The sequence below is a fragment of the Pleurodeles waltl genome, chromosome 10, assembly GCF_031143425.1.
Source record: "Pleurodeles waltl isolate 20211129_DDA chromosome 10, aPleWal1.hap1.20221129, whole genome shotgun sequence".
Taxonomy (NCBI): Eukaryota; Metazoa; Chordata; class Amphibia; order Caudata; family Salamandridae; genus Pleurodeles; species Pleurodeles waltl.
In genome coordinates this window covers 791,664,168-791,680,710 of record NC_090449.1, presented here as the reverse complement: position 1 = coordinate 791,680,710, position 16,543 = coordinate 791,664,168, and the positions used below count along the sequence as shown (strand labels likewise).

At 45.8% G+C, this 16,543-nt stretch overlaps 1 protein-coding gene and 1 long non-coding RNA gene across 2 annotated transcripts in view; one reads left to right on the top strand and one right to left on the bottom strand.

Annotated features, from left to right (window-relative positions):
- Nucleotides 1–10,227, bottom strand: part of LOC138261888 (uncharacterized) — a 33,403-nt gene extending 23,176 nt beyond the window's left edge. The window contains exon 1 of the long non-coding RNA XR_011199170.1: nucleotides 10,011–10,227. This is a non-coding gene — a long non-coding RNA (uncharacterized lncRNA). The remainder of the gene's footprint in view (nucleotides 1–10,010) is intronic.
- On the top strand, nucleotides 10,195–13,098 carry HOXA1 (homeobox A1). Its single transcript, XM_069211435.1, has 2 exons — nucleotides 10,195–11,006; nucleotides 11,722–13,098. Exons 1-2 carry the CDS (start codon nucleotides 10,412–10,414, stop codon nucleotides 12,078–12,080), a joined length of 954 nt encoding a protein of 317 aa, XP_069067536.1. The 5' UTR covers nucleotides 10,195–10,411; the 3' UTR covers nucleotides 12,081–13,098.
- Nucleotides 13,099–16,543: the final 3,445 nt, after the last annotated feature.

The window sequence follows — 16,543 nt, the reverse complement described above, 5'->3', positions numbered from 1 at the left end:
GGTGGCGGGACGGTTATTGCACCTGGCAACTATCTAGCTTTTTAGTGTGCGGGAATAGGTGTTGCACCAGGTTGCTATTTATATTTTAGGGTACAGGAATGGATATAGAACCAGTTTACTGATTAATTCTAAGGTGCAGGGATGGGTATTGTACTGGGGTAGTGATTAGTTGTTAGGGTGGTTATTGATATTTCACTAGGATACTTGTTAGTTTTTAGGGCCCCTGTGTGGTGTGGGTGTTGTACTAGGCTACCAATTTGTTTTTAAGCCACAGTAATGGACACTGCCCAGGGTTACTAGTTAGTTTTAAGGGTGCTTTTATGGTAAATGCCCTGTATTAATAATTAGTTTTAATGGTGCAGGCATGGGTGTAGCAATGGATTATTGATTAGTTTTAGTATACAGGAATGGGTTTTGGACTGATTAATTTTTAGGGCGCAGTGATGGGTATTGTACCGGATTACTGATTCATTTTTAGGGTGCTGGTGCGGGTACTGCACCTATTAAGTAATAGGGTTACTGATTCACTTATAGAGCAAATGGATTGGTATTGAATATTGGTAGCAAGAAATGTTTAGTACTCAGGCTGGGTAGAAAATGTTTGTTTTTAATATTTAAATAAATACTATATGTAAATATGTATTTAGTTGTTTAAAAATGTTTAAATTAAAACGTTTCACAATTTTTTGTAACATATTTGTTTGTATTTATATATAGATAATTGCTATCTAAATATAATATTTCATTGAATTATCACAATATTTTTTATTTTATATCAATATATTTTATAAATACTGTATATTTTAGAAGTTTAAATACCTGTAATGAAATACATACATACTGAAAATATATATATTTTAAGCCTATATTTTGGTTTTGATATTTTTAATGTTAATTTACAAATTCTATATTATTGTTATCTACATTTTGGGTTTAAATATTTTTACACTTTAGATGTTTTTGTATAACAATTGTTTGTATTCGATATTTGGTTTATTTTATTTACTTTATTTTATTACTGTCTATTCTGCATGTAATTACAATTTGTAGAAGTACATTAGAAAATCGAAGAATACAGCTAGAACAATCATTGGCAAAGTCAATACACCCTGCCTTTTTTCACCTGTTGGCTTTGCCAAAGCGTTTGCATCTCATGTGCAGCATCTGTAAAAAGCACAACTATTTTTGCTGACGTTGTGCATTTCAATCAAAAAAGGACAATGACTAACAAAATAATAATTCTTCATTTTTTTCTTCTTCTCTGTGATGCAAACACAGGCAAAGGTGCCCGCTAGAAATCGACCGTACCCTGCCCCCCAGAGACACTTCAAGAGCCTGGTTACTCCTGCCACTTGTGTGTGCCCCACCAGTACACTGGGGCAGAACTGTGCAGCCGCCTCCGTCCATGCCTGCTGGACTAAGAATGTAGCACAAGGGTGATGGAAGGGCACGCTGCAAGGCTTCTACTGCCTGCCTTCTTGGATGTGTTTTGTTAACCCGCTTGACTCCCTGCCTCCATACATACTCCTGCGCTAGGTCCAGATCCCCCAGGGCCGGCTGCCGGACGCAGCACGTCATGCCCACCACCAGCTGCCCCGGACTTCCTCCCACCCTGCCGTGTGGGCTGCTCCACTAAAGGGGCAGTGGTACCACCATGAAGAAGGCCAACAACAGCTCCAGCATGCTCACTTCGGATTTCTCGCCATGCAGCAGTTCCTGCGTCAGTCCCACGCTTTAGTAGAAGTGCTGGTAGTGTAGCACCACACCAGCAGTGTGCAGGATCGTCGTGTACTTGTGACCTGTGCTTTCGTGGTTACTGTCTTTGCTCTACCTGCGTTATGCCTGTGGAAAGCTTGCACTGCTGCTGTCAGTGTTGTAATAGCTGGGTGTATGTGAGGTAAGTTCCAGTTTTCACTGCTTCTGTTTGTGCACCACCTACACTTTGTGTGTTAGGGAGGCTTGCGCGGCGCTTGACAAGACAGGGACCCTTACAGGTGATGCCTGAGCAGAAACCCTGATGTGCTGTTATCCATTGAGTATAGGACAATGTTTGGGGGTAGTTCTGACTGTTGCTTTCCACTCTCTGCCTTTTCTGTGGGTGAGAGAAGATGCACAGCTGCTGTCAAGCTGATCTTACTCTGTGCATATAGAGAAGCCTACCTGTATATCACTCTTTCTTTGCACCAAAGGGAAGCTAATATTCTTCTTGTCCAATAATGGTTTGTGTTTAATGAAAGATTGCATGTCAGGTGCCCATGCTGTACCTGTTCTTTGTGTGAAGGAAATGCGCACTATCACTTCATTTAATGCATCTGTGCTCGTTGTGAGCAAATTTTGCCCTGCTGCTCTCCGTAATGCAGTGTGTCACAATCATGGCAGCAAATCTTTGCACCAAAACCAAAGCCAAAACAATTGTTTGTCAGTCTTCACTTTTTGTGCTTTACAGTGGTTTTACTGTTGTTTCCATTCAAACTTTTTTGTCTATCCACTTCTTTTAACCAGCAGCGGTAATTGGTGAGGCAGGTAAATGGGGGTTGATAAAATAAAAACATAAATAAAAATGTACATGTGTCTGTAGACACGTCCGCCGCTTCGGTCCTCTTCTTCGTCACGTCATGTCTACAGCCCCAGTTAACTCCCTTAATCAATCCTGGCGCTGCTCTCGTGTGGTTACCCAGCATGAGAGAAGGGCCAGGACTGGAGGGAGCGGCCTTTCTCTGAACGCCCCAGGACACTGGAGGCTTGTGCTCAAGACAGCTGGGTTGAGAGGTTTATAGTGTGCATGTCAGGCTGGCTGTGGACAGATGGCCGGTCAAAGTGACATGCGCACTATAAACTAGTGCACAGGCAGCTCTGCTCACCACTGTTGCCACTGAGCAGGCCCGCCCCGCCTTGACACTTGGTTCAGGACCGGTTGACCAAAAATAAAATGGTAATAAATTAACTTTATTATATTTTATTTTTTGTTTCTGGGTCTTTCTGGGGGTATTTTCGTGGGGCCATGCTCCTCTGCTATAATGGAGTAGCCGCCCCTGCTTTTAACCTGTGCTTCATTGTTTTTTCCTTTTCTCTCGAATCCACACAACATTTTTTTTTATAAACTAAATTATTATTATTTAACCTCCAATTTATTGTGTCGGTGTTTCTTTATTCCTCATTTTTAGTTTGTTTTTTTTGTACTTTGTATTCAAATTTTAAATGTACATAACATTTTCTTTGTATAATACCACACACTGGTGATAGGTGGCTTCTACTTTCAGAGAAGTATGCTTTGTGGTGTTCAGTTATAAAACAACTCTTGTGTCAAGGTGTGTACCATTTGCAGCACTCTTGTTCTTGCTTCCTCTTAATGTGACAGTACTACATTTACTGGTACCTTTGCCTTGGCCACCCCATTTTAATATCAATTACTTTATCACTACTGTAAGTGCAACAAACTTTTACAAAACAAAAGGTTTTGAAGTTGGTCTGAGTGATTATGTGAGCGTATTCTTCTGTAATTCCTGGTCATTGGGTTATATGCGTGTCGCATATGTTTTGTTTTTTTCTAGCGTACGAATTGGACATAATTTTCAGGAGGGTATACTTCGAAGCAATCTTCATGTGGGTGACTGCCAAGCCTAATATGTGTAATTCAGAAATGTTAAGGGAAATTGCATTTATTATGCATGACATGAAATGTGTACATTCAAACATACATATTTAAGCAGATTTCTGCCCCTTGTCTGCAAACAATATTACCACACATGGTTAGTGTTGTTACTATTACTGTAAGCAACTGTTATTACATAGTACACATGCTCCCTGTGTGTGCAGCTTTAATCAATTCCTGTGCCTTTTGTACTTCAGAATCTCTAAGACAAGATGTCTGCAACATGTTGGTTTTCCCTTAAGTGGATCTCTGTGTTGGTGAGAAGGGTGGAGGTCCTCTGACCTTTCCCTGGCATGGGTAAGTATGGGTTATGTGTTTTGCAGACTGACTATGGTGGTCTTTCTAGGGGCATGAGGCTGTTCTCCCAAACTTTCACATCTACTTAACTGATGTGAGTGTGAACTAAGTTAAAAGTTTTTGTTGTTGGTCATTCCAGAAGGACTAGGGACGTACGTTCCTACACCTAATCCGTGTCAGTCATGGCATTGTTTTCTGTTGTTTTTCAAGTTCGAGTGGATTACCCTAGCGATGGGTCTTGCATCCTTCTAATGAACATAGGTGTATCGGATGAAATGCAATGTTTCTGACTTATTTGTTTTTATCTTACTGTTTAGTTCTTAACATAAGTCCTGAAATATCTGATGGTGCTCCTTGTTTCCTTGTACTGAAGTGTGATCTGTCCTCCTCTCACTCAGTTTCTGGTATTTTATTGTTCTACAGGACCTTGTCCTTGTATCTAAGGTTATAGCATACCTGGTGTTATTTGGTATGACACCCTGCCTACCTCTGTGTCGCTTTATCCTTGTGTTTTCGATTTTTCAAAGACTCGTCTTCTTTCAGATTTCCAATTTCCAAAGTCTCGTGTCTCTAAACTCCACGGCCTCAAGGTTTCCCATCCTCAATAGCTATTGCCCCCACTTATTTGTTAATGAGGCTCCCCAAGATTGCTGCATAACATTATCAGGCATATAACTTATATTTTACTGGAACTACCCCAGAGTACTTAATCTCTGTAGGAAATAACCGCTCATTGAGTATGAAAGGCAAGGTCATACCACATGGACCAACATATGCAGGGGCGCAACCATAGAGGCCCATTGGATACTAAGCCTCTTGACAATATCCAACTGTTAAATGAAATAAAGTACCCCCTGCTGTATTTTATGAGAATTTTCCAAGTTACCGAGCAGTTCTGTGACCGTGCAGAGGAATGAGACAAACATTTTGAGTTTGGTGGATAGGAAGGCCTGTTCGCCAAACTCCCTGACCGATGCCTACGCACCAACCTCCCCGCCTGAAGTCATTATCACTTTCCTGAGTTTCTGCACTCCGGCCTAGTGGGAAACAGGCTACAGCATTGTCTCTGACTCGTAATCGAGCCGGCAGCAATGCTGTAGCCAACAGGGTGCTGGGTAAGGGGCCCTGCACTGCCCAAGTGCATGAGCAGTGCAGGGGTCCCCCTGTGGCCCCATGCACCTATTCTCCTACCAGCCTTTTCATGGCGGATTTACCGCCATGAAAAGGCTGGAGGACAACAAGGTTGGAATCAGCAGGGCACTGCTGCTTGCAGTGCTGCCCTGATGAATTACGATCTCTGCCACCGCCTGGCGATTTAACCGCCAGAATTTTCATGTGGGGGTTGGACCGCTGCATCCGCGACAGTCCTGACCTCCACCGCGCTTGTGGTGATCTTAAGACCGCTACACTCATACTGACCTCCTGAGTTTGCTTATTAGGCCATTAAACTTCAATGTGACTTGAGATATCCTTTCAACACAAGGTAGAGACGTGATACATGGTCACATCATCACCAATTCCATGAACCGCCTAAATCGTTGGAGTATTCTTCCTCCATATGAAAGAGATGACATGGTTGCTGATGTGAAGAACAACAGTGGAATTTGTACTGCAAACTTTAACACTCCATGAAGCAGATAGTAATTTGTTGCAAATACACCCTAGAATTATTTAATTGAAGTCAGATTAACAAAGGCTGTAGCTCAGAATGAATATTAACATGAAGAATTATTATTATTTTTCTGTAATTAATTTTAGTGTTCTGAAAATAAACATATTGCTACAATTCCCTGTTTGTTCTGCTCACTCTTCATTTTTTAGAAAAACAGATAAGAATGAAAAATGTTTAAACAAAAGCTGTAATAGTGCATTGTAACCTGCCTATCACCTTGGCTGCTAGCTCCAGTAACAGGCATTATGTCATAACTCAACTCTAATAACCTATTGCAGTTGGGCAGCTACATTATTTTCTTATTACAAGTGACTAGAGATGTCATGACTCAACTGTAATAGGAACATTAGATGTAGGGTTTCATACTGCAATTGCAGGCTTCCATATTTTAATTTAGGATTTGGGATATCCCATTGTTGCAGTGGTATTGTCCAGTGTGATGTGGCGCTGAATGGTGAGATGGGAGTGTTGGGATGTGCTATGGCATAGTGTGATGTGATAATTGATGGTGTGGTGTTGTGGTGTGTCATGAGGAGTTGTCATTGAGTGGGATACTGCTGGATTCTGGAATCTATTGTTGAGAGAGAACACAGTTCCAGGCTGGCTCAAAGATGTAAACTTATTTTGGAACTTAATTACAAGGCTTCATTACTACCCAGCATTCATCAACTTTAGAACAGTAAAAGATTGGGTTTGCACCTGCATGGAATCAAATTAAGATATAGCAGGTTACATACATATTGTTGCTTCCATCTCTCACATAAACTCACTTTAGGGGAACATGTCACCCGGAGTTTATACAAGGAACCCTGCAACAAAAGCAATAACATTATGAGATGTCTAACAGGAAATGCATGGCTGTGTTATAAGCATTAACCCGCTGAGCTGCATTATAGAGAACGGCTATGCTTAAATGCAGGGCCACTGGGATTAAATGAAAAAATAATAAATAATACAGTCGCAAAATGTGCTTCAATATGCTGCATAATTGCTGGATGTGAGAAACATAGAACTGCTATTTTCACTATGTCATTTCAACAGGCAGAAGCTTCTTCTCTGCAATCCAGTGTACTGTGCACTGGCCAGCCACCTTGGATTCTGCATAGTCCTTCCTTTGCACACCGACCTCATTCACATGCCTCCTTCCCCCTACACAGCCTCACGCTTGCAAGAGACAAGATATCTCACTTGGAAAAAGGAACTGTTGCGCACTGGACTGCAAGTATTGGGGAAGAGTACTCAATCCCGAAAAAATATGTTCTGTGGAAAGCTGCACACATTGAGGGAGATTACCTCACCTGACTATAGCATCTGCTCTCCTTAGAAGTGCAAACATCAACTAGAGGTAGGCTCTTCTCTGCAGGGTGCCACAATCAGTGGGACAGAGTACTTCACCTGGGAGGAGAAGTTCTGCATTGAATTGCACACATTGAGGGAGATTACCTCACCTGACTATAGCATCTGCTCTCCTTAGAAGTGCAAACATCAACTAGAGGTAGGCTCTCCATTGCAGGGTGCCACAATCAGTGGGACAAAGTACTTCACCTGGGAGGAGAAGTTCTGCATTGAATTGCACACATTGAGGTGGGGTACCTCACCTGACTATAGCATCTGCTCTCCTTAGAAGTGCAAACACTGGGACAAGGTACCTCAACTAGAGGTAGGCTCTCCATTGCAGGGTGCCACAATTAATGGGACAGAGTACCTCACCTGGGAGGAGAAGTTCTGCATTGAATTGCACACATTGAGGTGGGGTACCTCACCTGACTATAGCATCTGCTCTCCTTAGAAGTGCAAACACTGGGACAAGGTACTTCAACTAGAGGTAGGCTCTTCTCTGCAGGGTGCCACAATCAGTGGGACAGAGTACCTCACCTGGGAGGAGAAGTTCTGCATTGAATTGCACACATTGAGGCGGGGTACCTCACCTGACTATAGCATCTGCTCTCCTTAGAAGTGCAAACACTGGGACAAGGTACCTCAACTAGAGGTAGGCTCTCCTCTGCAGGGTGCCACAATCAGTGGGACAGAGTACTTCACCTGGGAGGAGAAGTTCTGCATTGAATTGCACACATTGAGGCGGGGTAACCTCACCTGACTATAGCCTCTGCTCTCCTTAGAAGTGCAAACACTGGGACAAGGTACTTCAACTAGAGGTAGGCTCTTCTCTGCAGGGTGCCACAATCAGTGGGACAGAGTACTTCACCTGGGAGGAGAGGTTCTGCATTGAATTGCACACATTGAGGCGGAGTACCTCACCTGACTAAAGCCTCTGCTCTCCTTAGAACTGCAAACACTGGGACAAGGTACCTCAACTGGAGGTAGGCTCTCCATTGCAGGGTGCCACAATTAATGGTACAGAGTACCTCACCTGGGAGGGAAAACTCTACATTGAATTGCACACATTGAGACACAGTACCTCACTTGGACGGAGCCTCAGCTCTGCTTAGAAGTGCAAACACTGGGGCAAGGTACCTCAACCAGAGGATGCCTCTCCTCTGCAAGGTGACGCAACCATTGGGAAATAATATATCACCTGGGAGAAGACTGTTCTACACTACATTACACACGTTGGTACAGGGTAATGTAGCACTGCACCAGGGCTTCTTGCAGTGACATACTTTGGCACTTTATTTGAACTTATGCACAGAACAGACGATTCCTGGCAGTGAGATACTCAATGTTTGAAATTCTGCAAAGCAGTCTTCGCTTTACCAGTGCATTTTATTTGCAATTCTGGACCGAGCTCCACGTTGTTTGGGTGATGCACCCCTCATTTAGGTCATGCACCCTTCCTCAACGTTTGGAATTCTGTACGGTTAGAGGGGTCCTTCCAGGTAAATTGCCTCGAACCAATGTTTTCAGCGTTGTTTGAAATACATATTTATTTTTTCTGGCGAGGCACTCCGTCCCAGTGACTGCAGCTCCTAGAAGCGCAGCGCAATCATTGGTGCAAGCACCTCACTTAAGTATCTGTTCCACGTGGATTTAATCTCAGCTCTGCATGTTTCTTCTTTGCACGCAGATCTGAACGCCTCTTTCAGGTACGTCCTCCACCTTGCACAGCCTCACTCGCACACACCGCTAACGATTCGAGTGCCTCAAGGTGAAAGCTCTCTTGTGCATACACTGCAACACGGCGTGTGCGTAAGTGAACCATACTGCTGTACACAGCGCCCAGCCCCTCCCCGACATGTTTCAGGGAGTTGTAATACACGGGCTCCCCTAGTGGTGGCCTGTGGTACTGGTGGCTGACACCTCTCCCCGCCCTCTGGGTGACTCGCCATTGTTGTGAGCATCAGAGGCTGCACGTGAGCGCGTTCATTGGGACTAGAGAAGCAGCAGGCACGCTCTCGCGCCCTATGTACGCACACTGTACTGGACCTGGCTCAGCAGCGCATCATTGTAGGAAACGCTCCATCTTTCCTGCTATCATCCCCTGGCCACCTTTACTGCAGCCCCCTCCATCGCCACCGCGCTCGTGCTGACCAAGAACAAGCGCCAACGCAGATCCATTGGTTTCCCTGTGACTGGAAACGCAAGGACGCATCTGCACTTTCTGGCCGTTTGTCCCGCCAGAATCTGCACCCTGTTGCCAAAATGACAACCTCCAAAGACTCTTATCTGTTTAGGGTCCCCAAATGCCTCAATGTGGCGAGGTGAGTTACACATAGAGCATAATATTGCATAGCCTAGCGGGGCATAACATAGCGCACAAAGCATAATATTGCATAGGCATGCATTGAGTAACATACCTTAGCACAGTAAAAATAACAAATATGGCATGAGTAGAATAAACCACATAGCATATCAGTAACAGAGTTCATAGTGCCACAGAATAACAAAGCATAACAACATGTAACACAACAAAACACACAAATAACATGCCATAATCACATAGCGTAGCGTAAAATGGCAAAAGGACGTAACATAACAACAAACATTTCATAGCACACCAACAACACGTACCACAGCATAGCTTATCACCGCGAAGTGCAGACCAATATGGTATTTTGCCATAAGAAGCATGAGACAGCATGCCCGTGTGAAGCACAACAGCATACCGACAAAACGCCATAGCAAAGCTCAGCATGACACGACTGCGCAGCGAATGTAACACAGCAAAATGACATGGGACAGCATTACATAACACGAGAAAGCAAAATAGCCTATATTAGTACAGCATAACATAACATAGCTATTTAACATATCATGCCTTAGCCACAGAACAGCACGGCCTACTATAACAACAGAGCGCATCACAACGTAGAACATTCCACAGCATAACATATCAAAGCACGGAAGTACAACGTCATATAACAAAGCGTAAGAAACATCGCATAAAGGAACGCATTACATAATAAGGTGCAACAGGAAGGGGCAGCTTACCCTGGAGACGGGACCTTGCGCGGAGATGCCTCTCGTGCTAGAAAGACCTCACAGGAGCTCGGACCCCCGAGCCATGACCCGGCACAGAGCGCAGTTCGGTGCGTCTCGCAGGCTCCTGTGCGCACACATGCTGTCTCGGGGCTGCGGGCGCGTCACCTGGACGGAAGAGCCTTTGGAATTTAAATGCCACCGAGAGAGGCGATCCATCAAAGCAGGAACAAGCCCTCCCGAGCAGCGCTACCATTGGCTCCCCGGGGTCACGTGACCTCGAGTTCACTGTACATTCATATCATTTCCCCCCTATCTGTACGCCCGATGGAGGAAGTGGAAAAGTTGGCAGGGCCAAGACTCGTGAGCAGCAGGTCACTCTCGAGATAGGCAGCCCTCTGGACCATGCGAAGATGAGTTCTTTCCTGGAGTACCCCGCACACCTCGGCTCCGACAACGCCTCTTGCCCCTCAAGATCCTACCACCCCGCTGACCATGGCATTGCCCCCTTCCCGTCCTGCGCGGTATCTGCCAGCAGCTGCAGCCGGGAGGACCGCTACATGGTGGGCAGGGGCGTGCAGCTGGCCGCCCCACACCACCACCAACAGACTGGCACCTACCAGCATCACCACGGTAGCCTTGGCATGTCCTACCCGCACCATAGCTGCGCCTCTGCCTACGGCGCGCAGGGTTTCGGCGCAGCCTACAGCCACTACCCTCTCGGACAGGAGGCGGATGTGAGCGGGGGGTACCACCAGGTGTACACGGGTAGCCTCTCCTCGGCCGTGGCGCAGCACCACCCCCACCAGGGCGGCTACGGCGGAGGTGCCCCTTCTCACTACTTGCACCATGCCTACGCAGGAGACCAGCAAAGCCTGGCACCCTACGGAGATCATCTGTCCCCGCTTCACCCTGGCCACCAGGACGCATGCCTCTCCCCAGGCGACACATCGCCCCCAGCTCAGACCTTCGACTGGATGAAAGTCAAGCGAAATCCACCCAAAACAGGTGAGTTTCACGTCTCATTTTCACCTCTTGTAAAGTTATAGGTGTGTGTGTGTGCGCGCGCGAGCGTGTGTTTGTGTGTGTGTAAGAAGGGCGTCTATGGGTGTCATTGGGTGTGTATGGCTATTACTTTGTATGCGTTGGTGCCTGTTTTGTGTGTGTTTTGGTGGTGGCGGGGCTCCCAACCTTCCCCATGTAAATTAACACATCTGTATATTCATTGTTTACTCCTATACTGTTATGCTCAGTCATTTGTAACACCCTCTGAGGGACTACTTGCACGCGCCTACATGACATCACTACACACATGGTTTGAGATGTAGTGGTCTGTCACTCAGGAATGCAGAGCTCTAGAGCTGCCTCGTGGTAGAAGAGTAATTTGCTTTTCCTTTCTGAGGTCCTGTACTATTAGGTTTTTAATGTAATAAACACACGAAACACAAAAACCTGGGAGGAAGGATTACCCTCATCCTCTAACATGGTAGCCAGTTAACGTCTCGGGGGAGAGACATATTTCCATTGCACACCGACAGTAAGCCATTCACCTGTTGGGCGCCCACACTTGAAGCACTCGAACGTCTGTCTTCTGTGTCCATGCTCTTTTCATTAGTCTACATGGCATGTATATAGCGCTTAGTACCCCTTTGTGGCGCGCCGAAGCGCCTGGGAGTGCGCTAGCTGACGCTCTTGTGACGGTGCTTGTTGTGTTTTCCCCCAGGTAAAGCCGGAGAGTACGGGTACGCAGGGCAGCCCAACACCGTGCGGACCAACTTCACCACCAAGCAGCTCACAGAACTGGAGAAAGAGTTTCACTTCAACAAGTACCTGACGCGGGCCCGGCGGGTGGAGATCGCCGCCTCCCTGCAGCTCAACGAGACGCAGGTGAAGATCTGGTTCCAGAACCGGCGCATGAAGCAGAAGAAGCGGGAGAAGGAAGGCCTGCTGCCCAGCTCCCCTGGCACCTCCACGGGCAGCGAGGAAAAGGCCTGCGACGACTCTTCGGAGAAGTCCCAGTCGTCACCATGCACCCCCTCTCCGGCCTCATCCCTCTCGGACAGCCTGGCTACCTCAAACTAGAGCCCTTTTCACCACTTCATCCCCAAAGCATACGAACTCTGCTTTCAAGACTTTTGCGAACACGTTTGAGTTCGGACTGTCAACCAATACAGTTCTGTACCATTTTGGTCGAAACCCATTTGATCGAATGCACAATCTGTTTTACAAGCCAACAGACTGACCAATCCGCTATCATGGTACCCTTGGTGTTATGCTGCTGAATGGATAGTCAGTTTTCTGTTTTAATGTTTCCTTTTGGTTTAAGTACATTAACTTTCGTGAGTGGTGCAACACCCCTCCCTCACCACCACAACTCAACTGATACACATATTGAGAACAGCACAGGACCTGTTGGAGAGCTGCACTATGTAGAAGTGTTTACATGAGCTGTATAAAGTACTAGGTTTAAGTTAACGTATTCTATTTCCTGTGTGTATGAGATTATTGACTGTAAATACTTTTTGTCTAAGAGATTTTATCTTTTTACAAATTTTCTAGAATTGCGTCAAAACAGGGTGGCGCTGCCCCAGGAGCCTATGGACGTTTTATATGCCAGAGCTGACCAGACCAAACCCTTGACTTATATACCTCAGTCGTTATTTAGCACAATGAGCACCAACTGAGAAACAAAATAGAAAACGTTTGCACTGTTTTTTTTGTAACCCGTAGCTGGCTGTGTGTATTTTGCTCGCCACTCCTAACACATGTGCTGGATTACGGAGGGGTTGAGGGAGTTGCTGTGTGTAGTTAACGCTCAGTTTGTTCCCCTTTCTCCAGCTAAAGCGGTATATTTCCTTCTAAAAACAAGGACTGCGGTTATGATGGGCGGTTGAATGTCTATTTGACGTCGCTGGTGTGTGTGTTCCCTTGCATGCTGCGCAGTGATTGATGTGAACTGAGTTTTATCAGTTGCCATTTACTTTTCCAATCATTGTTTCTGTACAATCAACTCACGCCCTGGAGTTCTGAGGGGGTGGGGCGCTCCGGGCACGAGTTTACGGGTCATCAGATATAAAAAAATAAACGCATTGAACTTTAATTCCTCCGTGTTTATTATTTTTCTAGTTCACGCCGGTGATTTATTACCAACCACATCTCTCCTCAGAGACCACTTCGTTGTTGATATCGAGTCTTCTTGGACCCGATGCCCTCCACCCACATTCATGCCAAGAACTGTCACGTGTGCGATGTGTTTGTTGGTTATAAGACGGGCATCGCCAAAGTACGATATACCCAGAGAGGGCAGGGTACCCCATCCAGGAAGGTTTGTCCCGGGTCAAGTGCTAACCTTTTCACCCCGACTAGAATGTTGACATAAACAAAGGGCCCTCAAAGCAGAAACTGTCTTCAGTCTGTCTATCCTCACCTCCCTGCTCTGGCAGCTTGGAACATTCCCGTGTAATTACTGGGAGGTCTGCCGAGGGGACCGTCCACGGGACACCGGTTGGGAGGGGGGTGAGTGTATTTTGGTTATTTAACCCCTTCTTTCAAGAACGATGGGGCCAGAGTAACTGTAGAGAGAACTTAGGTGCCTTGCTCTTTTAAAGGGCCCCGCCAATGAAATATGTGGCAACATGTCTCAGCTCAACCAATGTACACCAAACTGTGCTCCTCCCTGGCGGCTGCAGCTGGTGGGGATCGGGCCAAGAGAAACTTTGAAATTTTGTTCTCATGTGCAACAAATGGGAGTTCCAGAGCTTCACTTTCAAGTGCCAGATTCTAAAATCAGTCTTAAAGGTGTGGAGAGTGAGAACCCCCTCCTTCTACAGGCACATAACACATTATTTCAGGTACACTTCCATCGCCAGGGAAGGCCTGGGGACAGAGGGCAACGTGGGAAACGCAAACTCCAGAGAAAACCGATCCATGGCAACTGAAGAAAAGTAAACAGCCAGCGTTTTCAGCACGAACTAATAAGCCACAGGTGATATCCCTTCACTATGCTCTGGACCATAGCAGGGCAGGGAGAACACCGCAGCGGCCACACGTGACAGCTTTTCACGGCAGTGCGTAATACTGGCACCTGTTATTTGTAGCGCTTAGAAGAAAGGGAAAAACTATTTTAAGAAGCACCACACAAAACGTGTTGCTTTGATATTGCTGTTCTTCCAACCCTCTTAGAGATGGGTGACAAAGTGTGCGAAGCCCCGGCGATGCAACAAAAAAGTGCCTGCCCCAATGTAGCCATCTCTACATCACTAGCGCTACAGGCGCACCGGAAGCTGTGCGCAGGTGGTCTTATAACGTGGCATGGACCGCTATCATTAGCCGGGCACACAGAGTGCCGATGCATCAGCCACCATACTGAGATATGGTGACCAAACCGAGTGCGCGAGTCCTGAAACTTCTGGCTGTCCCTCCCCCCAACCCCCTTAGCGCCCGGTGGGTCCAGAGGGAGCTTCAAAGCACATGGCACCTTTCATTGCCAGTGTGCTCTTCCCCTCGTCTTTTGTTTGTGGGTGTAAGATGCGCACATCAAAACACATGCCTCCCTCGACATGTGGAGCCGGATCTGTGTTTGAAGGGCCCGATTTCAATGATTTAACATCACAAAACGCCTGACACCACTGTGATCTTCGGCCGACCCCACCACTGACTGCGCGTTTTCTTGGGTTTTGGTAGGGGGAAAAAATTCACAGAAGGGAATTCACGAAAACAAAACACAGCAGCTGAAACGGAAACCAAGAAACGTTCTATCTTGTTAAAAGAGTGAACTGGGGCTTTTGAAACAATGTGAAAATGCGAATATCAAAGATGTGCTGAGACCTGGGGCAATTAGAAATACTATGATAATAAACCACTTTTATGTACATTTAAGAGATAAATGACACATGTCGATCGCCTCTGCTTCCGTTTTGTGTTTATTAAATTAATTGGCAGCACTGACGCTATTAATAAGGCAGGCCTCGTTGTTTGCTTGTTTTGCGACTTTTCCGCACTTTATTCTCACTAGACCAGATCTCACTGCACTGAGTCACTGATAACCTCTCCTTTCCACGTGTCTTCCCTTGCCTTTGTTTACACGACTGCCAACCCACACAAGGGGAATGTATTTAATTACATTTTCTAGCTAATATGAGTGAGTTTCGTTCCGAACTCAAGGGCTGTTGTTTCTAGGCATATCATTTCGAACTATTTAAAAAACGAAATGTAGAGCAGAATCGTTTATAGTTGCCTTGACAAGACACCAGTTAGCTCAAGAGTCAGTAATAAATCCCTTTCAAAGTTAAAAAAGTCCTATATTTTAAGTATAGGCGCAAACGGCAGGACTGAAAGTTCTGACATCTGTGAAAAGTAACTTACTTCGCAAGATAATGTGTTTCATTCAACAATACAATCGGGAGAAAATCGAATTAATTCATATAATTTACATGCGTAATGCACAGCCTGTCGATTGCATTGATGAAACAATCGATAGATAGCTGTATAGATACATTCAATGGAAAGCTAGAAAGCGATATATATATATATATAATGATTAATAGTCGGATAAGAGTGGGTCTAGGCAGGTCAAGGCACACGTACATCATATATACATACAAAACAATGATTTTCAGTATGCACGGTGGTTTTACAATGATACATACTTATAAAACTTTATCACTTTTGGCTTTGAAAAAAATGTACAAGGGATGAACAAGAGACAAAGGCAGCCCTGAAGACCCTCTCCCAAGGATATATTTCCGCTGTGAGGCCCGCACTATCTGATAGCCGGTATGATGCCTGCTGTAGCTATGGGGTCCAGACTTGCAGTGCAGCATTAGATGAAAGGGGGCATGCCTACACATCCACCACGGACTTATGGGGAAACCAGAGAATGCGTGTACGAGTCCCAGGAGAGGACAGAATACCCTCTACAGGCCTGCTGGGTAGCTAGAAGCCTGGTTAGGTTGGTCATGCGGGTAGGAGGCGGACGGAGAGTCAGCTAGTAGGACCGAAGTTATACTTTCATCTGTAGGAGAAAGGGGGACCCCCGCGGAGTTTCCATCCATTCACATCATTGCCACAAACCTTATAGTGTACTGGTGTCGTGGACGTCCATCATAAAGTGTATTTTGGAATTCTTAAACGTGCCACTCAGCGAACGACCTCACAGCAGACCTCAAAGCACAACCACAAACGCCCCCCCAAACGCCCCCTCTAACCCATACACACAACACACCGATTACACTAAGGCACCTTTAGTATTTTTTCATATTTTTCATATCTTAACCCCCCCCCCCCCAAAACCCACTCCTCAAGACGAATACATGGAGGACGTGCATATGTATTTCAGATTACTTGCACAGTTGCGTCCCAGAGTCCTCTAGTGCAGACTTCACAAACCCGCCCTCCCCTCTCCTTGTAAGTGTCACACCATGTTGTGTTTTTCTGATGAATGATGGTACAAACTATAAATCTCAGAACACACCAACGCCTCCTCAAAAAAGGGGCTTTCCGAAATCCTTACTGGAGGTGATTCAGGATGGGATGAAGGGAACTGG

Coding starts and splice junctions, on each gene's coding strand:
- HOXA1 (XM_069211435.1), top strand. CDS start 10,412: ATGAGTTCTTTCCTGGAGTACCCCGCACACCTCGGCTCCGACAACGCC. Junction 11,007..11,721: donor GCGAAATCCACCCAAAACAG/GTGAGTTTCACG, acceptor GTTTTCCCCCAG/GTAAAGCCGGAGAGTACGGG.